At 38.3% G+C, this 23,197-nt stretch overlaps 1 protein-coding gene across 2 annotated transcripts in view; it reads left to right on the top strand.

Moving 5' to 3' along the window:
* Cep135 (centrosomal protein 135kDa) overlaps positions 1 to 18,686 on the top strand; it is a 53,893-nt gene extending 35,207 nt beyond the window's left edge. For both annotated transcript variants that reach the window (XM_013009197.1, XM_013009196.1), the window contains exons 15-26: positions 650 to 801; positions 2,419 to 2,534; positions 2,608 to 2,762; positions 3,205 to 3,260; positions 3,980 to 4,148; positions 5,356 to 5,466; positions 6,219 to 6,404; positions 9,050 to 9,259; positions 10,069 to 10,271; positions 11,249 to 11,353; positions 13,811 to 13,928; positions 18,237 to 18,686. In XM_013009197.1, coding sequence (XP_012864651.1) covers positions 650 to 801; positions 2,419 to 2,534; positions 2,608 to 2,762; positions 3,205 to 3,260; positions 3,980 to 4,148; positions 5,356 to 5,466; positions 6,219 to 6,404; positions 9,050 to 9,259; positions 10,069 to 10,271; positions 11,249 to 11,353; positions 13,811 to 13,913 — 1,566 coding nt within the window. In that variant the 3' untranslated portion in view covers positions 13,914 to 13,928; positions 18,237 to 18,686. The remainder of the gene's footprint in view (positions 1 to 649; positions 802 to 2,418; positions 2,535 to 2,607; positions 2,763 to 3,204; positions 3,261 to 3,979; positions 4,149 to 5,355; positions 5,467 to 6,218; positions 6,405 to 9,049; positions 9,260 to 10,068; positions 10,272 to 11,248; positions 11,354 to 13,810; positions 13,929 to 18,236) is intronic.
* Positions 18,687 to 23,197: the final 4,511 nt, after the last annotated feature.

Consider the following 23,197-nt stretch of genomic DNA (forward strand, 5'->3'; position numbering starts at 1 on the left):
CTAGTTGTGTGGCTCCATTGCTTTGGACCTGAGGTGAGGCAGAGGTGAGCTGAGAGGGTTTGCTGATGGAGCAGAGTGCTCACCTCATGACAGAGAACACAGGGAATGAAAGAAAGGGACAGGTGACAAGATAGTTCCTTCAGAGGTCCTGCAGACTCACTTCCTCTGCCTAGGCTCCTGAAGTTTCACCACCTCCCACAGCACTGTTGCCTGGAGACCACACCTACCACAGCTGAACCTGTGGGGCATTAAGTTTAATTGTATTTTATGCCCTTCAGAAGAATTATATTTTATGTCCTTCAGGAGAATTTTCATTTCCTCCCATGAATCACACTCATTTTATGTTTGGGTTAATATGTTTTCTGCTTTGGTTCTTCTTCAATTCTTTTCTACCTATGTTTTTTCTTCAGAGATTCCTCAACTTTCATTCTCTACTATGGTCCCCTTTCTTTCATAGTTGTTATAGATTTATTCTCCTCTCTTTCATTTCAGTAATAGAAGAAAGGAACATATTCCCATCCTGACATCTTTTAATTTTTTGCAAATCTAAGTTATTTCCTTAATTTTCTTCCAAAATATTAGAGTGCCTATGAAAGATGAAATTAGATGTTAACATATATGCCTATTATTTTTTTCATTTAAATTATAGCTTGAAGATGAGAAATATGAATTACAAACTAAAATGTTAATAATGAAAGAAACAATAGACTCATTAGAGAACAAATCAAATCTTCAAGCTCAAAAACTTAACCATGTGGCCGGTGACTCATCTCATCAGAAAACAGAGATGAATTCCCTTAGGTAAGTCATTGAAACTTGTAGCATTTCACATCAGGGACAGGCTTCAAGCCTTGGAGCAGAATCAGCCAAGAGCTTCTGAAAAGCATGTTCTCCAGGGTTCTCTTTTGCTGAGGAAATCTAATTAGATTTTTTTCCCCCCAAACTTTCACCAATCAGTATAATTATAGGCATGTTTGGTATCTTCACCTTTTTAAAACCCCATTAACAGAAACTTCATTTCCTTTGTAATCATAGATTATATTTACCTTGTAAATTTGCTAAAATTTTCATTTTGTGTCAAAAGTAATTATTATACACATCCAATTATAGGTGTTTTTTCCTCATGTTAAAAATAAATCAGTGAAAACAAGCCAGGTACTGGTGACTCACATCTATAATCCTCGCTACTCAAGAGGCTGAGTTCTGAGGATTGCAGTTGGAAGCCAGCCTGGGAAGGAAAGTTTGTTAGACTCTTATCTCCAGTTAACCACCAAAAAAGCAGAAAGTGGAGTTGTAGCTCAAGTGGTAGAGCAGTGGCCTTGAGTACAAAAGCTCAGGAATAATGTCCAAGCCCTGAGTTCAAGCCCCAAGACTGGCACAAAAACAAACAGAACAAAAAAAATACTCCAAATTACTTGTGCTTTATAGTATAGGATTATTGAAAATTTCAAACTCTTGCTACCTGTACCTTCTTGATTTCCTTTTTTTTTTTCTTTGTAACTCTTTCTGATTTAGAAACATGTGTATGTGTGGGCACCAGTACCAGGACTTGAACTTCAGACCTTATGTTCTCATGTGGCTTCTTTGCTTATGCTGATGCTTGAGTCATACCCCCAACCCAGTCTTTGCCTAGTGAATTGGTGATAGAGTCTGGCTAACTTTTCTACAGAGATCTCAGAGGCCTCAGTCTCCTGAAAAGCTAGGATTATAGACATGAAACACTTTTAGCTAGCTAGAAAATGTTGTGTTGCTTTTGAGTTGGTGAGGTTAGAACTCGTTTGCTTGCTTGCTTGGGTTGCTTGCTTAGCTGACACTCTGCTGCTTAAGCCCTACCTCCAGCCCAGAAACATACTTTTTTTAACCCAGGGGAAATAAGAGGGACATGAGTGTAAACATCACTTTTAGAAAGCTAATTGCTAGCAATGTGGAACTTGGACTAGAAGTCTTTGAGGCAAACGATAGAGACCAAAGGTCAGAACTGAAACATTGGAAGTAAACTTAGAAAATGAAGAGAGGTCTTACATAAAATCCAAGGGTTTAGCTGATGTAAGTGAGGACAAAGAAGCAATAGTCCAGATTGTAACCTTAGAATATTGGATTCTTGGTTAGGACACTGGGAAAGGGATTGCAGCTAGGAAACTGAGAAGAACTTAAAACTACCAAGGAGCTCCTAAGAAGAGTATACAATTAATTTTTTATTTTTATACTATATTATTTTTAGGAAGATGGAACCATTTTGGAGAAGAATGGTGAACGGCAAGAAATATTATGTAATATAATGACATTGATTATACTGGAAGAGCTTTAAAATAAAAGAATCTTAAATAAGAAATGAAAATATTTTAAGACCTCTCATTTGAGAAATCATTGCTATGAGAGATAAAGAATACCATTTGTTTTTGTCCACTGATTCTCTAGGATAGTCAATGAGCAGCTACAGCGGTCAATTGATGACTATCAGCACCGACTCGCCATAAAAAGAAGTGAACTCGAGTCCGCCCAAGAGAAAATTAAAATACTGGAGGAAAAAATAGGTAAGTGTTCCTAAGTCTCACCTTGGCTAATCCTAGTTTACTCTATCTAACAAGCATTTCTCTTCATGTATAGATAACCTAACCCTGCAGATGACATCCCAAAATGAGGAAGTTCATGTCATGAAGAAGACCATTGGTGTTATTGATAAAGAGAAAGACATTCTCCAGGAGACAGTAGATGAGAAGACTGAAAAGATTGCGAACTTTCAAGAAAACCTAATTAATAAGGTTTGTGATTGTTTGCTACTATTTTCTAGCATGTGGACAGAAAATAATTTTATCCCTCATTTCCAATATGAAGTTGTTAGAGTTCCTAAGAGCAGGACTATGTGTGACATGTTTACATTTCTTTTTATCCTCATCATTTGAATTTTCAAAATGGGATCTTAATCTGTTTCTAGAATTTTATAAAGTCTCATTTTATGATTTTATGAGATCTCATTAAAACAAGCTATAAATAAATCACTGAAGTTCTCAGGAAGGGTGAAAATATGCTGATATGGGAAACAAATGAATGGGACAGGGAAACACATTCACTTAAAGTTCTCTTCATGCAAATTTTATGTAATTGAACTATTATACTTAACCACTGTGTAAATATCATAGATCATACAAATTTAGCTAAAGATACTTCTGTTTGAATGGCTTAGAATGTTTTATATTTCCATAGGAAAAAGTTATTGCTCAGATGAAGAAAACTATCTCAGAATATGAATTATCTATGAAGTAAGTAATAATGAGATGGCATCTATTTTTTTAAGAAACTACTCAATGAATACAGCTTTATCTATTTGGAAACGATCTAGTAATAGGAATATTTCCCCATTTTTTTCCCAGCAGCAACATTTTTCTCATTCTCCTTAAAAATATTGTTCTTTTTAACTCCTCTTCCATTATCTCTATCTGATTACTTGATAATGATTACTCAGTAGCTTTTCTCTTACGCTTGTACTTGCTGTTTATTTTGAATATAATTATCCTGTTCAGATCTTAAAACTCAGATGGCTGTGAAAAAGCAATTTGGGATTTTATTCTGCACCTAATCCTATCTTCAGTACTGTCACAAAATTTTAAGTGTTATATCTAGTCTTTCCAGAGAGACCATAAGCTGCTTTATTAAAAACAGGTCACTAATTGTATATTCTGTATTCCTTCACATCTTAATAATGGGGATATAAATATTTAACAAATATTTACCAATTGAACATATTATGCTTTACTCGTAAGGGTCTACTTAGCTTTTGGAATAATATGTTTTTCATTTACATATGCTGATTGATACAGATCTGCAATGGCTGATTTCCCTAATTAATCAGGATCTAAATGGAGCAGTTATAATTCTTGTACTCTTACTATACTTAATTCAGGATACAAGTATTTTTGTTAAACAAATGACAGATTTTCAAAAAGCTCTCTTTATTATTACCACATTATTCATTTAAAAGCCAGCTAAAGGAAACATTGGGTAATCGAGACCGGGAGATATGCTGCCTCCGACGCCAGCTTGATACAGTTCAGAAAGAACTGGATGAGGTGGGGAAATCGAGAGAGGTGGCTTTTAAGGAAAACAGAAGATTACAAGATGATCTGGCTACAGTGGCAAGAGAGAACCAGGTACGAACACCATGTGCATAAACTTAAAGTTTATAAAATCTAAGTATTTTCTTCTAAATGTAATGATATAAACAAAAAAATTCTTCTTTAAGAAGAACTGTTTGTCATACTGCTAAAGCCTTGTAGTCTAGAATGTTCTGTTACAGATTGTCTACTAGGCACAACTGTGATCCCACCATTTTGATTTTTGTTGCAAAGGACCTAAAACTGAGAGCTCAGAACTCCACCAAGCAGAGGTCATTATCTCAATATTGGATGAGGGCCTCAGCATCACCCCAGAGCAATGGTCTGTGTATTCAAGATTCCTGCTGGGTGCCAGTGGCTCATACCTGTAATCCTAGCTACTCAGGAGGCTGAGATCTGAGTATCACAGTTTGAAGCCAACCCATGCAAGAAATCCGTGAGACTCGTACTTCCAAATAACCACCAGAAAACCGGAAATAGCACTATGGCTCAAAGTGGTAGAGCGCTAGCCTTGAATATAAAAGCTCTGGGACAGTATCCAGGCCCTGAGTTCAACCCCCATGTCCAACAACAACAAAAAAGATTCCTGATCAATTTTAATCATTAGTGCTAGCTTCCATTGGCTTAGAGATAAACCTGGAATTAAATTAGTGAATATTTTAGAATGCCAACTATTGAAAGGCATCATTTATGCTGATTTATTATAGAATTATGTAAGGAAAACTAAGTGCTTTTCGTGTTTAAGTACTTTTTAATGAGACATAATAATAGAGACCTAATAATAGTGGTATATCCTACTATACTAGACAGCCAGGTGCTGGTGGCTCATGCCTGTAATCCTCGTTACTTAGGAGGCTGAGATCTGAGGATCTGAGGCCATGAATATCCATGAGGCTCTTAAAAAAAAGTTTGTAGTATTATTGTAAAGCATATTGCTGATATGTGAATTTTGGAAAAAAAAATAAAAGATGAACAAAAAAAGTCAACCCCTAGCCATAACCATAACTAAGCTTTTAGTATAGAAGTGAGATACATGGTCAGGATTGTTTCATGAGAGGTATGGTCAAGTTTGGTGAAAAAGTCAAGCGCAGACTGGAAAAACTGTATGAAAATAGTATTTTGGGAGTTTTTCTTTTCCCTTTCCCTCTTATTCCCCAGTTCCAAAGGAGCCACTTGAATTTAAGAAAACTTCCTTGGATACTGTGCTCACTGTGTCTGGTTTGTCTGCAACTTCTAACTGCAGGAAATCTCATTGGAATTGGAAGCAGCGGTGCAAGAGAAAGAAGAAATGAAGAGTAGAGTTCATAACTACATAACTGAAGTGTCACGATGGGAGAGCTTAATGGCCTCGAAGGTGACAACACTGTTGAACTTGCATTTAAGGCTGACTTATTTTTTTTTTTTTTGTGCTGATGCTGGTCTTCATGTTAAGATCTGGGTACTGTCTCAGCTTTTTTGCTTAAAGCTGGTGCTCTACCACCTGAGCACCAGGTCACTTCCATCTTTTTGGTGTGATTGATAGGAGATAAGAGTCTTACAGCTTTTTTTTTTTTTGCCAGTTCTGGGGCTTGAACTCAGATCCTGGGCACTGTCCCTGAACTTCTTTCCTCAAGGTTAGCATTCTACCACTTGAGATACCACGCCATTTCCAGCTTTTTCTGTTTATGTAGTACTGAGGAATCTAACCCAGGGCTTCATGTGTGCTAGGCAAACACTAAGCCACATTCCTAGTCCATCTCACAGATTTTCCTGTTCAGGTTGGCCTCCTGAGTAGCTAAGATTACAGGTGTGAGCCACCAGTGCCCAGCTTAGACAGCACTTCCTTGAATTAAATGGCTGCTATACCAGTACCCAGCTAACACTGGCCTATTAAACTTGTTATTAACGTTCTCATGTTTGTTTATTTTGCCTCCACTATTAGATATTAAATATTTGAGAGTAGAGATATTGTCCATTAGCTACATATTTCCCCAGAGACCTTAGTGTAGTTACTGTGACAAATATCCACTGACAGATTTCCCAGTATATGTGTGTGTGTGTGTGTTTTAACATTAGTGTTCCACTAATAGTTATTAATTCTGAAATTACTGAATTTTGTTAACCTAGGAAAAAGAAAATCAAGATTTGCTAAACAGGTTTCAGATGCTCCATAGCCGTGCTGAGGACTGGGAGGTGAAAGCCCATCAGGCTGAAGGAGAAAGCAGCTCCGTGCGCCTGGAGCTCCTTTCTATTGACACAGAGAGGAGACATCTTCGAGAACGGGTGGAGCTCCTAGAGAAAGAAATACAGGAGGTGAGGCTTCATTCAGTTAGTAACCCAAAGAGCATTTAAAGCTATTTTACTGAAGTAAGCGTGTGTATATATATGAAAGCATCTTTGGGGGGTGTATGTGTGTTTGAGTGCACATGCACATGTGTGCACATGTGCGTCAGTGCTCATGCTGGATGTCGGACCCAATGCTCTTGCTGATTTCTTTCTCACGGCTGGTACTCTATAACGTGAGCCATTCCTCCAGCCCAAGTTTTTCCGGCAGATTGGAAAATGGAGTGTTTTCTGCCTGGACTGGCTTCAAATGATAGTCCTCCACATTTTAGTCTTCTGATTATAGGTATGAGCCACCAGTTCCCAGCTTATATGTAAGCCTTCATAAGTCATGTTCAGTGGCAGTGCTTTGTCATTCGTTTTGAAGCCCTGTTACTGTATTTTTACTGTAGTTAAGGATAGGTAACCATTTTAACTGTTTTCAAGTGTACAATCCTGTGGCATTAAATGCATTCAGAGTGGTGTGAGTAATCACTGCTGTCTCCAGGAGTTTCCATCTATCCCAGCTAAACTTCTGCATATTAAACTCCACTCCCTGTTCTTCCCTAGCTTCACTCCTAGTGACCACAATTCCAATTGCTTTCTGCTGAATTTGACTCCTCTGTGTTCCTCCTATAAGTGTCCCTCCTATTTGTCCTTTAGTGGCTGGCTTTTTTCACTTAGCCTTAAGATTCATTTTACCTCAAGATTCATCCATATTTAGGCATGTTTCATTCCTTCTTAAAGCTTAGTAGTAGTCCATTATAAGTATATACTACATTTTGTTTGTCCATTTATCTTTTGACAAGCATTTAGTTTGTTTAAATAGCCACCTTTTGACTATTGAAAATAATGTTACTATGAAAACATACGGCTATGCAAATACCTGTTCAGATCCTTCCTTCTTCCCTCCCTTTCTTCTTTTCCCTCCTTCTTTCCTTTCCTAATAGAAGTGAAGTAATATTCCACTGGAGTTTTGGCTTTTCTTTTCATAATGATTGGTATTGTTGAACATATTTTGCTTATTAAATCTTCTTTGGAGAAATGTCTACTCAAATTATTTTCCATTTTAAAATCAGGTTTTTTTTGTTGTAGGAGTTCTTTACATAGTCTAGAGATAAATGCTTTACTAAATGTTAGAAAACATATTATCTGTATAATTTTTTTCTTGGTTAGAAAACTAACAGCTGGAAATGTTTCTCAACCATCAAGAGTTCCTCAGAAGCCATGCCTTTTTTTTTTTTTTTTTTTTGGTCCGGTCGTGGGGCCTGAACTCTGGGCCTGGGCGCTGTCCCTCAGCTCTATAGCTCAAGGCTAGCGCTCTACCACTTGAGCCACAGCTCCACTCCCGGCTTTTTTTTCTTTTTGCTTATGTGGTGCTGAGGAATCGAACCCAGGGCCTCAGGCATGCAAGGCAAGCGCTCTACCACTGAGCCACCTTCCCAGCCCCCATGCCTTTTTTAATTGTTCACATTCTTATGTGGTATATGAACTTGAATTTTATTCATTATATTTGAAGTCTGTTAAAATAATCATTTTTCTTTTTCTTTTTTGGTCGTCATGGGTATTGAACTTGGCCTGAGTGCTGTTCCTCAGCTCTATTGCTCAAGGCTAGCTCTCTCCACTTTTTTTTTTTTTTTTTGCCTGTTGTGGGGCATGAACTCTGGGCCTGGGCGCTGTCCCTCAGCTCTTCAGCTCTTCAGCTCTACCACTTGAGCCACAGTGCAACTTCCAGCTTTTTCTGCTCATGTGGTGCTTAGGAATCCAACCCACAGCTTCATGCATGCGAGGCAAGCACTCTACCGTTGAGCTACCTTCCCAGCCCGTGGCTCTCTCCACTTTGAGATACAACAACGCTTCAGTTTTCTGGTGGTTAATTGGAGATAGGAGTCTCATGGACTTTCCTGCCCAGGCTGGCCTTGAACCAGATCCTCACATCTCAGCGTCCAGACTATCTGGGATTACAGGCATGAGCCACCAATGTCCATCTAAAATAATATCTTTGTAAGTGTAGAGTTCTTCTCAAACTGTAGAAGTACAATTTAATGTTTAAATTTTTCACTCAAATTTTATAATTGTGAGAAATTTGAAATGTGGATTCTTCTAGGAAAAAATTTTTATTAATATTTTAAATTTTGCTGTTTCAAAGTTACTGAAATCATATAAAGTTATATGTTATTAGAATAGACTTTAATATGACTTCACGTTTTTAATTTAAAAATGAACCCCAGTTTTGAAAATTTAGAATTTTAATTGAGATAATTGGCTAATGTGTTTCTCATAGAAAACACATCATTACAATAAAGAGAAATTATAAAAGGAAAAATTTTATATAGCTTCAAGGATTCCTTATATTCAAACCACTGAGATACAATTTTCACTTTTTTGCATCTTTCACTTTTGCATCTCATATATGAGATATATATATATATGAGATACTTTGGTTACCATAATTAGTAATCGTGTATCACTTTGTACATTCAGTAGTCATTTTAAGTATCAAGCTACTTCCTGAGTGTTAGAAAATGTGCAAAAATTGACTTTCATTCTTTTCTAAAGTGAAATAATGGTTGTACAGCCCTTAAAATTATTGAATACTTTAATTTTTTTAACCTATTTTGGTGTTTTTTTTTCAGCACTTAAATGCACATCATGCTTATGAATCTCAGATCTCATCAATGGCAAAGGCCATGTCTAGATTAGAAGAGGAACTGAGACAGCAAGAAAACGAGAAAACAACAATACTGAATGATTTGTCATCACTTAGAGAACTTTGCATTAAGCTTGATTCAGGCAAGGATGTCATGACACAGCAATTGAACACCAAAACCCTTGAGTTGGAGAGGGTAAGGACAATGAGAAATTACCTTGGCACCTCGTTTCATTGAGCCTTCCCTATGTGTTTCACTGTTCCACTCACCTTTCAGTTTATATGGTCCCTTTTGAGTAGTTACTTTGACAACAGATTCTTTGCCTGTCTGATGTGGCAATGAAATTAGGTGTTTTCTATTTTGGATTAGATGAGTCTTGAAAAGATTATACAATTTCTTGTTACTGATTTGGAGTATACACCATACATCCTTTTTCTGTTTAAAGATAAAATGGAAGGAAAGATTGTTCAGTGCTTACTCACTGGAATGTTCTTCCTGATGAAAATCTTAAAGTATTAACAATTAATCAAGCTTCTTCACTACAACTTCTCACTCCCAAATTGAAGCTTACTTCAAACAAGCTAGTATATATTTTCAGACATGGTGTTTTTGAGTTTTCACTCTTCTAGTAGTATGTTTTCAGGCACTGAGTAGGTATAGTAGTGGCTTGGCTCAGTCATCAGATAGTGTGTTTAGTGGACCAGAGAATTTCCCAGTTCTGCAGTTTAAGATTTTTTTGTTGGTGACCCTCTTTTGACAAAGTAGCACAAGTAAAAACTATTAGAGAATTAGAGTATATCTTATAGCCAAATAAGGCTCAGTAAGAGTAACTTCATTTTTTTAATGAAATGTTTTTCTTATCAAGAAATGGCTTGAAATCTTTTGCCAATATCCAGAATGAAGCAGTCAATGGATAAATGGCTCTGCAGAGCTCTGTTGTCAGAGTAATAATTTTCCAGATTAAGCCTAAAACTCTACTGAATTAATCTTTGTTTTTCCTGTAGACTGTGGTAGAATTAGAAAATGTAAAATCAGAATCAGAGCTGTTAAAAAAACAACTATCAAGTGAGAGACTTACAATTAAAAACCTTGAATCATTGTTGGCTACAAACAGAGATAAAGAATTTCATTCGCATTTAAGCGTCCATGAGAAGGATACAGAAATTCAGCTGCTTAAGGAGAAGTTAACCCTTTCAGAAAGCAAATTGTAAGTGTTATAAGTACACATCAAAGTGTATTTTCAGTTTGGGGGAGGACGTTTGTGGTTATAAAGATTCGTATAAAATCAAAGTATCTGACTTATATGTCTGCCACTATTGGAAACCTGGAGGAATAGCTCAGGAGAATCCTGGTGTTTAGAGCTGTTGATGTCTACCTTTGCCATTGAGATGGTGTCATGGAGTGCACGTTAGGAAATGCCCACATTTGAGAGTGGAAGAGTTACCTGTATCTAACGATGCAGATGAGGAAAAAGGCTTAGAAAGGCTAAGATTTGACCTTCAAAAGTGTATCCGCTGCCTTTGGGGAGGTGATGGTGGTGTTATTTCATAATGGAGAGAGTTTGGGGGGGGCATATATATGGAAGTGGGTTGGAAACGTAGAGTAGCTGGTAGAAGTGGAAGAATGAGCTTTTCAGGTTGTACATGGTAGTATTCCCCTGTAATCTTAGCAACTTGGGAAGCTCCAGCAAGAGGATCTCAAGTTCAAGGCCAGCCCAGGTAAAGGTATCAGGATTGTATCTCAAAAAAACAAACAAAAAACCATGAAAAGGCTAGGGGCATGGCTCAAGTGGTAGAGCATTTGCCTACCATGAGATAGATAGGCCTTGGGTTCAGTCCTCATTACTGAAAAAAATTAATAAATACATAAAGGAAGTTAAAAAACAATTGTTAAAAACAAATGAAAGAAGAGCTAATGAAAATATGCTCCATCTTGGTGTTACAGTTCATGTGTTGTTCATATTTGTATCCCTAACCCTGATACCATTCCTGGCACATACAGCCTCAGCATAAATAGTAAGCCAGGTAAACTAGAAAGAAAACTTCCTGATGAAGTAGTTTAGAGCACTCAATTTGATATCCACTTTTTCTGTCCTTACATATCACCTCTATTTGTATTTGCACTTGACTCTGTGATATAGAATATGTTTTAATTATTACTGTGATTTTTAAATTTGTTTTTAAGAACTAGTCAACTCCGAGAAAACACCATGCTTCGAGCTAAAATGGCACAATTGCAAACAGATTATGATACTCTGAAAAGGCAGATTTCAAATGAAAGATATGAACGGTAAGAAAAACATTTTAGCAGTGTTTTCTTATGTTCTCCATCGTATTCTGGAAAGGATTAATAGGGCTTACAAATGTCAAGCTTTCTTTTAGCATTCATTTGGGAATTAAGTATCTTTGGTAATTCTTTCAAAAAATATTGTGGAAGATAATGTGCCTAAATAAATAAATGAAATCAAAGTGTTGCATAAATATAATGTTCCACTGTATAAAATTAGGGCATCATTTCAGTGGGTTTTGACAGATAATTAAGAACAATGTCTACAAGGAACCCCCAAAATTTGGTCCAAGTTGGAAGCTGAAATACAAATAATCATAAAGGTGATGATGATTATTGTTGTAGTAGTGATTACAAAATATGTGCCAAGCACCAGGTATCTATCCCATTGATCTTGCAAACAGTCTCCTGCTATAGTATAGTATAGGAAGCTGAAGGTGATAAATGGCAGTCCAGGCACATGTGTCCAGTTCTGTCCACCTCTATATTTGCTTTCATGCTTATATTTCAAGTCATTTGCTTTGTGTTGAAAAATTTAATCCCCAAATAGAAGAGATGAGACCTTTTTTAAAAATTGAAACCAGAGCCAGATGCCGGTGGCTCATGCCTGTAATCCTAGCTACTCAGGAGGCTGAGATCTGAGGATTGTGGTTCAAAACCAGCCTGGACAGTAAAGTCCGTGAGACTCTTATCTCCAATAAACTGGTAGAAAACCGGAAGTGTGCTGTGGCTCAAGCAGTAGAGCACTTGCCTTGGCACAGGGACAGAGCCCAAGTCCAGAGTTCAAGCCTCACAACCTGCCAAAAAAAAAAAAATTAAAACCACACATTGAACTGAAACTACTTATTCAAATACTTGGTGATAATAAGAAATAAAAATAAGAGTAAAGAAAGAATTAAAATCAAAGTCTACATTGTAATTTCATCACTCTTTAATTAATACTGTATCCATCCTCAAATACTGTATCATTCTCAAATAGTGGTAAACTTACCTGTTAGGTCAGATTTTTAGTTCTCACATTCTCATCCATTTATATAAAACAAGCCTTTTAAGTAAGGGACTATTTGCAGAATAGAAGGAATTTGCTGTGGAATTAGTATTTATGATTTCAAAGAAATAGAAAGTTTTAGGTTGCAGCAGCGATGTTAATTTCTTCTAACTTAAAAGTTGTTTTCTGAATGTGCCAGATTATACATATATAATGATTTCTATTTGTTAATGATAAATTCTCTTCATTGAGGATCCTGAGCCAAGATTTCCATAGCCAGAATTAAAGACCTCCTCACCTTTGATTCCTCCCTTTTTGTTGCCCTTGTCCACTGAAAAAACCATGTCTTTCTTGCTCCTTAACATCTAGCCAAGTTTTGTATTCTCATATGGCATTGCCATCATCCCTCCATTCTCAAGAGACAAAATGGTGCTTGTGAACAAGGGGAAGAGGTAGCAAAAAGCCTTAGTTATCATAGCAGACTGGTGGCTCACACCTGTAATCTTAGCTACATGGAAGGCTAAATGTGGGAGGAACTTGATTCAAGGCTATCTAGGCAGAAAAGTTGATCCTCCTCTTATTCTTAGCTAGGAGCAGTGGCATGCTCCTGTCATCTGTATTCGGGGCTGAAACTTGTCAACCTGGTAAACTTTTTTTTTTTTTTTTACTGAAATGTGTTGTGATCATATTTTGCTTCTAAATTACTCTTTAAATGATATCCTAGTGTTCCAACATGATTATAACATAATTACCTTGAGTAGTCTGTTACAATGTATATTCTTTTTTGAGTTTTATTTTATTGTAATGCTGTACCGAGGGGTTACAGTTATATGAGTAAGGTAATGAGTACATTTCTGGTCGAGCATTGTTGAAATGTATATATTTTTTTGGGGGGGGGTCCGGTTGTGGGACCTGAACTCTGGGCCTGGGTGCTATCCCTCAGCTCTTCAGCTCAAGGCTAGCACTCTACCACTTGAGCCACAGCGCCACTTCTGGCTTTTTTCTTTATGTGGTGCTAAGGAATCGAACCCAGGGCCTCATGCATGCAAGGCAAGCGCTCTACCACTGAGCCACCTTCCCAGCCCCGAAATGTATATTTTTATAACTGAAATCTCTTCCCACTACTTAAGAATCCTATAGCACGTAGGCTTTGTATTTAGTAAAAGGACTAAGGCTGGACCAGGGTGTGGTATGTGCTTGTAGTTCCAGATACTTGGGAGGCTGAGGTAGGAGGATTGCTTGTGCTCATGAGTTCAAGATAAGCCTGGGTACACAATAACAAGACCATGTCTCAAGTAGTTTTGTGTTTTTGATTTACTTTTTGTGCTTTTTTAAATAAAAACACATTTAGTAGAAATATTGATTAATTTAGCAGGCATTACTTAATTGACTAATAATACCAACAGTCCTATATTGCTCTTGGATTTTCCATGGTAGTTACATTTAATCTCTCATTTGATTTTTACCAACAGAGAACGAGCAATCCAAGAGATGCGTCGCCATGGCCTTCCTACACCACCCCTTAGTTCCACTCTGAAGTCTCCTTTACAGTCTGCTGAACATGTAGATGTATAGTAACCAGAAATGAATGTAAGTAACACTAAGGAGAGGCAAAACTAATTCAGAAAATAACGTAGTAAAGACAGGGGCTGGTGGTTCATTCCTATAATCCTAGCTACTCAATAGGCTGAGATCTGAGGATCACAGTTTGGAGCCATCCTGGACAGAAAAATCCTTAAGACTCTTTTTTTGGGTCCGGTTGTGGCACCTGAACTCTGGGCCTGGGCGCTGTCCCTCAGCTCTTCAGTTCAAGGCTAGCGCTCTACCACTTGAGCCACAGCGCCACTTCTGGCTTTTTTCTTTTTGCTTATGTGGTGCTGAGGAATTGAACCCAGGGCCTCATGCATGCAAGGCAAGCACTCTACCGCTGAGCCACCTTCCCAGCCCAAATCCTTAAGACTCTTATCTCCAATTAACCAGTTTAAAAAAAAAAAGGCAAGAAAGGAAGTGGAAATGTAGCACAAGTGGTGGAGAGCTGTGAGTAAATAAATAAAGCCAATTGAGAGCACAAGGCTTGGAGTTCAAGTCTCATTACTAGCACACACACACATACACAAACCCCATTATCTTAGAAATGTAATAATATTGAACACAAGAGCAGATTTTGTAAAGTAAATTATAGTCTCTTCTTTTTTTGGCAGTGCTGGGGTCCAAAGCCTTGGACACTGCTACTGAGCTAAGTACTCATCCCTCATGTAAATTATATTTACAAAAAGGTGGCAAAGAATAGATGCATAGTTAATGGACTTTCATGCTGAACACACCTCCCTAATGTATACCAGATTAAGAAGTAAAACATTACCTCCATTTGCCTCCATCGTAATAATAAGCCCTGCTCTCAAAGGAACTGTCCTCACTGTGGAAAGCACGGATTTTTTATTTTTTTGCTTTGTTTTGGACATTTTAACCCAGCACAAAGCCTTGACTAAAGCAAATAAATGTGCATATGAGATCAATTGTATATTTCTAGCTTCTCTTTCTCAACCATACATTTAGGAAATACATCCATATTGTTGTGTGGACTTCAGGTGATTTAGTCTTGTTGCTGCATAATGGAATACAAATGCAAACAAAGCAAATCCATGTAGTTACCGCACTATGGACAGGCATGTGGGCTATTACAAGGAGTGCTCTGAGTGTAGACTTAGGAATGAATTGCTGTCACTGACGTAGGCACTGAATCTACATATGTTTAAGTTGATAAGCAAAACTGTCTGCCCAAGCAGTCTCAAAGAGGGTGTATTTGACCAAGGAGGAGTCAAAAGAATGTGCTTAGTCACTGGAGATCAAAAAGAATGGAAAGAAGTTAACCAGAACTCTGAGAACTGCAGACACACTGACAGAAACTGTTGTTGAGTCAGTCTTTCTTTAGATTAATGCATTTCTTTGCCTCTTTTCCTCAAAATACTGAGAATAAAGGGTAACGCACATTTCCTCAATGACTCAGAACCTCATTATGAATACTCCTTATGGGCTTGAACACACTGCTGCCCCTTGTTTATAAGACCTGTGTTTAAGTGCTTCCTGATTGTTATGTTTTTGCCTTACAGGTTTGTTTAAAACATTTCTTTTCCTTTTTCACTTTGAGGACTACTTCCATGCTCTGCAGCCCCTGTGCCCTCACTTCTGAGCTGCTGAGTTATTTCGAGTGTGATTAGATGGCTGACCCTCTTGTCATGAAGCCTTAACATAGTGTGATGACATTGTTTCACACTTGATTCACAGATGCAGTTTAGGCTGGAGGTTGACCAGTTATAGTCCGTGGTCCAAGCCTATCCCCCTGGCTCTTTTTATAACTCAAGCTTTCCTGGAGTAGAGCTACAGTTTGCACACCTTCTGAAGTGGATTTTTGCACAGGGTCAAGTAGTTGAAACCGACCTTGTGGCCTGCATATCTAAAATTCCTATTTCTTGGCCCTTAACAGCATCTGTGTAGCCTCTGGAAAAACTCAACTGAAATCTGTGAGAAAACAAGAGTGGAAAGGCAGATAATTTCTTGATTTTATGAAATCTGGCTTCACCTTGTAAACTCTGTAAAAAATCTTGGGTGGGTAAGGTGCCAGGGGTCCCCAGACTACATTTAAGAGCCACTAATACAGAGCTAGAGTTGTAGCACAACTGTAGGGCTTCTGCTGAATTTGAGTTTGTACCAAGCAGCTACAAACCAAATCAAAAATCATAAGCCTCCACATTCATGCATATACATACATCTTATCTATTAATGTGTTTATAGGTGTAAAAGAACTTCAGTCTCGTAAGTCTGTGATAAATAAGAAAACCTTTTTAATTGGATGTGTGTGTATATATAATACAAACTTGGTCACGTGTTGCTTTTGAAGTGTACCACTCGGTGATCCCGATGCCCCTCAGGGCTGTGAGCTGTCAGGACTGTTTCTAAAACCTTTTTATCACCTCAACATTCCACACACACAAAGCTATAGTTCTCCACTCCTGTCCTCCCCACACTGTCCTCTCCTCCAGCTAACCTCTTCTCTGTAGCATTGCATTTGCTGAGTCTAGGGTTTCCTGTAAATGATATCACGCATTTGCCTTTTTTGTGTGGCTTGTTTTGCCTAGAACAGTGTTGTGGGATAGTCTACATTAAAAAAAAAATCTTTCTCATCAGTTGTTTCCACCATGTGTCTGTTATAAATGTTGGCGCTGTGAGCATTGGTGTACACTGGGTCCTGGTCCTTGTTTTGGGTCCATCGATATTCACCGTGGACTATACCTGCCAGGTCCTGGGTCACTCAGTTCACTTTTGGGATGCCCTGGTTTGTATTCCCATCAGCACTGAGCAAGGGCTCTGGTTCTCTACCGCCTGTCCTACTTGATATTTTCCATTTTAAAGCTGTCGCTATCCCACTACATGGGGATTCGAAACAAATACATAATTTTAAATTTTGGAATCATGAATTTTCCTCATATCCTAATGTGAGATTGTTAAGTGTTTGTATTTTCTTTATAGTGTCACTAAAACTTTTAAAAAGATTTCCTCCCAATAGCACTTAGAAACAAATGGCCTGTTTGTGGAATAGTTTCTCAGATTAGTGACTCAATAGTTAAAAATAAATATCGCCAGGCACTTAAGCTTATAATCCCAGCTGCTTGGAAGGTGGATATCTCGAGGATGGAGGTGAAGCCAATGCAGGCAAAAACTTAGTGAGCTCCCATCTCAACAGATAAGTTGAGCACGGTACACAAGAGGTATGGGTATGAGGATCTCCAGCCCTGGATGGAAACACACAAAATCATATCTAAAAAATAACTAAAGGATAGCAGGGCTGGCTAGGGATAGAGTAAGTACCTAGCAAGCTGAGGCCTTGGTGTGAGTCCCATATGGGTTGGGGGCAGGGGGGAGGCAGGGGTGTATACACATATGCACATACATAAGAAAGATCTAATGTTTGTTCTATTTTTTTCACTGTTATATCTAATATGCAATACTTGAAAATAACCTAAGTAGTTTTTCTCCCACACCCTCTGCACACTTCTAACACCAGATTCTCCATCACACACCAGTTAGATATCTTATAGTTAGATCCTTAAAGGGGGATAATGTCAGGTCCTACAGGTAAGAGGCTCCACCCACTTCAGATGCCCGTTGGAAGCCCAGGTAGCGACCTCCGCTTCTCTCTTGCTGTAAGTCCAGCTGCCCACAAGCCCTGCCCTGCCTCAGGTATCATTCATTTGCTAAAGTGGCTCCAATTCAGGCAAGCACTTTATATTGTACCCATTATTACAAAGGGTCCAGATGAGCGGCCAGGGGAAGGACATCAGTGGAGGAGGTGCGCAGAGCCTCCATGCCCTCTGGATGTCCTCCCACACCCTCTGCACCTGCCGAGGCCTCTCACCTCCAACTGTCTTTCTGCCTGGAGCAACCCAACTGCATCTCTTTGGAGTTTTTATGGAAGTTTCATGAAGTCATTAGTGGTCACCCCCTCTCCCCTCCCCACTGCTCAGGCATTAATCTCTGGCGGACCAGTCCCACCCTAAAGCTAAGGGCCCCAGCCACTAGTCATCTGTTAGCATACAAAGGCACTTGCCAACCAGGAGATTCTAAGGCATGTGCACCAGGAATCAGAGGCACACGTGGAATATGTACTTCTTATATTGTGTTACCATACCTGCTCACTGAGAAAAACATGAATATGGAAACCCAAATTAAGCCTTTAAACTATAACAAGTCCCTTTCTCAAGTGGTAGAACTGGGTTTAGGGCATAATATTTGTTTTATTAGAGACTACAATTTAGAACAGAATTCATTTGTTATGACTTTGTCATATAACCTTGTTTATCATTTTTTTCTTAATCCATCTTTCCTTTTTCTACTTTTCAGAATAATGGTTTTCAAGAGACCCTGTGGGGATTTTTTTAAAAGAACACAACAGTAATGAAATATATGAAGTACTTGTTCCTGCAAATCATGAACATTGACACAAATTCTACCTCTGTCAACTTTTATTTAAATCAGTGAATATTTATGTAAGAAATTTGGTTGAAAAGAACTCTGTATATTTTCATATGTATGACAAAAATACATATATTAGTAGTGCTTAAGTGATACAAGGTCTATTTTTGTATTATTCCTGACTTAATTACTCTTTAAAATGTACTTATACTGTGAATTAATATAATGTAGTGTTCACATTATGCTTTAGTAATGTTTCTTAATGAGCCATAATACATGCATGGAAATGTTCATCTAGTCCTGGTTTTGAGTGTGCTTTGATTTTTTATTTTATTTATTTATTTATTTTTTCTGTTCTGGAGCTCGAACTTGGGGCCTGGGTATTCTCCCTGAGCTCTTTTGTTCAAGGCTAGCACTCTACCACTTCTGGTTTTCTGGTGGTTAATAAATGGAGATGAAGAGTCTCAGGTCCTTTCCTGTCTGCCTGGGCTGGCTTTGAACTGAGATCCTAAGCTCTCAACCCCCTGAGTGAGTAGCTAGGATTACAGGTGTGAGCTACCCTGCTTATCCCCACCCTCAGTGTAGTCATGAAGAAGGATCGCTTTGAGGGTGAGTCTCATGCTTGTTTCTTGCAAAAATGCAGCATTCATCACAGATCTGCTCTACCATCACCGGAAAAATATGTTCATGTCTAGCCTCAATATCAGAAGTCTTGATATAATAATTACCATGTGTAATTACTAATAGAATAAGTGGTGGGAAAGATACATTTACATATTATATGCATTATAGTATTTTGGCTGACACACTCGTAGAATATGAATTTATAACCAAGCTAAAAGCTATATTCAGTTTTGCAAAACAATAGAACACAAATTTGGGGCATTTTTTCCAGTAAATTCCTCAGTGTGTTAAGACTTAAGGGTATATGGAATAAATAGAGTAAAACATGTTAACATTTGGTGTACATTCAGTGATACCTCCTTTTTGCTTCTAACCTATGTATTGTAACTGACCAGTCTTTTAGGGTGATGTGTAAATGCTGACACAACAGGTCATATACATTGAAATCACCCTCTCACAACTGACTTTCCAGGTTGTAATTTTAAAGGATCTCAGTGTATACATATATTAATCAATGAACAGAAGTACACAACAGAATGTCAGGTAGAAAAACTAGTGGTGTTTAAATGACACATACGTGCAGAAAGCCCAGTTGTGTCCAGTGGATGCTGTGATTGTAAAGGCACACTGGGAAAGGGAAGGACCACACCTGTGTGCGATACAGTGTGTTTCTGTGTATAATGAGGTGTGGTTGGTGTGTGTGTGTATGCTTGGGGGAGGGAGGTGCTGTTGTGTATAAGGTGCTGTGTCTCATGCCCTCTGCCAGCACTCAGCATGGCTTTGGGTACAGAGTAGCTTGCTTTTCTACGATCTCTGATTTTACTTATCCCTTCTCTATTTTCTGAGTGAATTTACATATTCCAGCAAAATACAAGAAAACTGGGGCTTTGTAGTATAGTATGGAAAATGTTTTAATAAATTTGTGTATTTGTTCCACCCATCCCCCAAAGCAAGAGCAAAACATGTTGTTAATTGTATCACTTTTAATATTTACTATAATCAGAAACATAAACTTTCCATAATTATTCTTTTCATAACCATGACACTACAATTTCAAATTAGTTTTAACTTAAAGTACTGAAAGTTGGGTGGGTATTTTAAATTTTGTTGTAATTTTAAATTATGGAGTTTGACAAATTTGTCAATAAACATGCTAGTCAACTTTCTTTCTTACATATGTTTTCTGTGATTTTACATTTGCATTCTTAATTCTAAATTCTAACAACTGCTAATAAAATAACTAAATTCTAAAAAAAATGTATTAAAATCAATTTTTGGGAAATTGCTGCATGTATGTTCCAGACACTTTTTTTTAACTGACCCCTTTATATTCAGTTAGTTACAAATTTAAGAAATGAGTTCAGAGTTTTTATTGACAAACTATCAACAAAATGCCCAGGCTGGTCTTGAGCCATGATCTCCTGATCATCTCTGAAGTAGCTAGGATTACAGGTTTTGGCCACCTTGTCTGGCTTCTTTATTTGCCATAGACAGACAGATAGGTCCTGGTACGTAACCTAAATTTCTCTATCCATATAAACTGAAAATTTGAATCTTGTTTATCTCCAACTACTCCAGCATCTATATCTGAACTGCGCATCTATCCCTGAACATCTGGAAGTGGCTGGAGAAACATCCACTTTAAACTCATGGGCCTGCCCCTTACCACCATGTGACGATCCTTGACAGTTTCCTTCTCAGTCTCCACTCAGCCTCTCCCAGCAATGGATCTCTATTGAAATCTTTATCCTCCCTCCTCTCAGACTTCTGTTTATCACTGAGAAAGTAGAAATCACAAGAGTATCAACATATTCATTAATAACACCTACCTGTACCCACGTAATTGCTATGTTCATGTTAGAGCATGAATTACCACCCTCCTGGTCATTCCGTCTAGTTGTGGCCAGTGTCCGTCCCTTAGGAAAGACGCCTGTAGTCAGCTGCACATTCTTGAGTAATTTTTGCTGTTGAGTTTTCCCACTTGCATACGTACCATGGATTTTTAATCTCCCATGCCAAAAAAAAAACCTTCCCACTTTTGTACTTGAGCAAAACTTCCTTCTCTACACTGAAGTCCCCACCCCTCCCTGAGCCCCGACCTACTCCACTCTTGACTGAACTCCCATTACTGGGGTGAGCCATTTGTGTCATAAGAAAGTTCAAGGGCTTATAATCAGTCTTCCTTCCACTGGTGCTTGTTCTCAGCAGCATTTGATAGATTGACTTTTTGATCCTTTCAAAAGTTTCTTTTTTGTTTTTTTGCTAGGCACTGGTGGCTCACACTGAAAGCTACTCAGGAGGCTGAGATCTGAGGATATGTTTAGAAGCCAGCCCAGGTACAAAAGTCTGTGAGATTCTTTTTGTTGTTGTTGTTGTGGGCCTTGAACTGTGGGCCTGGATGCTGTCCCTAAGCTCTTCAGCTCAAGGTTAGCAGCTCTACCACTTGAGCCACAGCACCACTTCTGGTTTTCTGGTGGTTATTTGGAGATAGGAGTCTCATGGACTTTCCTGCTCTGGCTGGCTTTGAACCATGATCCTCAGATCTCAGCTTCCTGTGTAGCTAGGATTATAGGCATGAGCCGCCAACGCTGGGCCCCATGATACTCTTATCTCCAATAAACTACCAGAAAAGCAGTAGAACTAACTAGCTTTGAGCAAAAGAAGCTCAGGGTCAGCACCCAGGCCCTGAAATCAAACCCCATGGCTGACAGACAAAAAATTTTAGCCTACCTGCTTTTCAGTCTCTTTTATTATATTTCCAAACTTTTCTTTTCTTTTTTTTTTTTTTTGTCGGTCATGGGGCTTGAACTCTGGACCTGGGCGTTGTCCCTCAGCTCTTCAACTCAAGGCGAGCGCTCTACCACTTGAGCTACAGCGCCACTTCCTCAAACTTTTCTATTTTCTGATTGTCATTGCTGCTGTTTAGAAGGTGATGAGGGTTTGTTTTTTTTAAAATTTTAAAACAGAGTTTATCACTTTTACCATATTTAGGAGCACACTAGTGTTAAGTACTTCCACATTGTGGTGAAATAACTTCCAAACTTTTTGCTTGTTTTTGTTTTATTCTAGGTTATTTTTGAGATGAGGTCTTATTGTGTGGCCTAGGCTGGCTTTCAGTGTCCTATGCAGGCCATTAACTCATCCTACCTCAACATCCTGAGTTCTAGGGTTTAGAGAGATGCTCTGTCATGCCCAGCTTTACTTCCCCCCTCCCCCTTTTTTTGGTGGTGATGGTACTGGTGTTTGAACTCAGGATTGTTTCTCTCATGTATTTGGTTACAGTAGTGATTTTAAAAAAAAAAAGCTGTCTATTATGGGTGGAAATAAGATTGAAGACCTAAGAAGGCATCACAAAAGGAGAAAAGCACCATGGAAGGTCAGAGTAGGAATACCAGCATCCTGGCAGTAAGGAACCCATAAAAGAACTACTAAGATGGGTGCTGGTTGTTCATAGCTATAATTCTAACTACCCAGCAGGCTGAGAGCAGAGGATCTTGGGTCAAAGCCAGCTGAGGCAGACAATTCAAGGAGATCCTTATCTCTGCTTAACTAGCAAAAGGCCAGAGAAAGGTAAGGAGTATTAGAAAAGACAGCAGAAAGTAAAAAAAAAAAAAAAAAAATGGAGGCAATCATAATTCTAGTGTGTATTAACAATCTCAGAGGGAACTGGGAATGTAGCTCACTGGTGGAGTACTTTCCTAATGTGAGACCAAGAAAACACACACACACACACACACAACACACACACATTCAGAGACTAGCATAGTGGTAGACGAGTGCGTGCTTAACATATTAAAGGTCTTGGATTCATCCCAAGTACCAAAATAAATAAAAATAAAAGGGCTCAGAGAAAGCCAAGTAGGAGAGTAGGAAAAAGCCACATTTAGACATAATGAAAATGTAAATACCAAAGATGAGGGAAATTATATTAAAAAAAAAAAGACTCCCAGAGAGAAAGCAGATGGCTTAAAAAGGAACAAGAATCTAACAGACAGACTTCTCTCAAGAGCTACCCTGGAAACTAAAGCAACACAACATTTTCAGAATCCTGAGAAGAATTTTGAATCTTGTTTTATAGCTAGCCACGCCCTCCTTCAAATCCGGAGATGTAATAAAAATATTCTTAAGCATATAAAAATCTCAGTTCTGTCAAGTAATGATTTGTATCAAAAAGTATTATTGGCCAGGGCACGGTGCCCAAAAGTCAGGAGAAACCAATAAATCTGAATCAGTTGTATTGGAAGATTGCCCGTCTCTGTGTGTGT

This window comes from Dipodomys ordii, unplaced genomic scaffold (assembly GCF_000151885.1).
Source record: "Dipodomys ordii isolate 6190 unplaced genomic scaffold, Dord_2.0 Scaffold8, whole genome shotgun sequence".
Classification (NCBI taxonomy): domain Eukaryota; kingdom Metazoa; phylum Chordata; class Mammalia; order Rodentia; family Heteromyidae; genus Dipodomys; species Dipodomys ordii.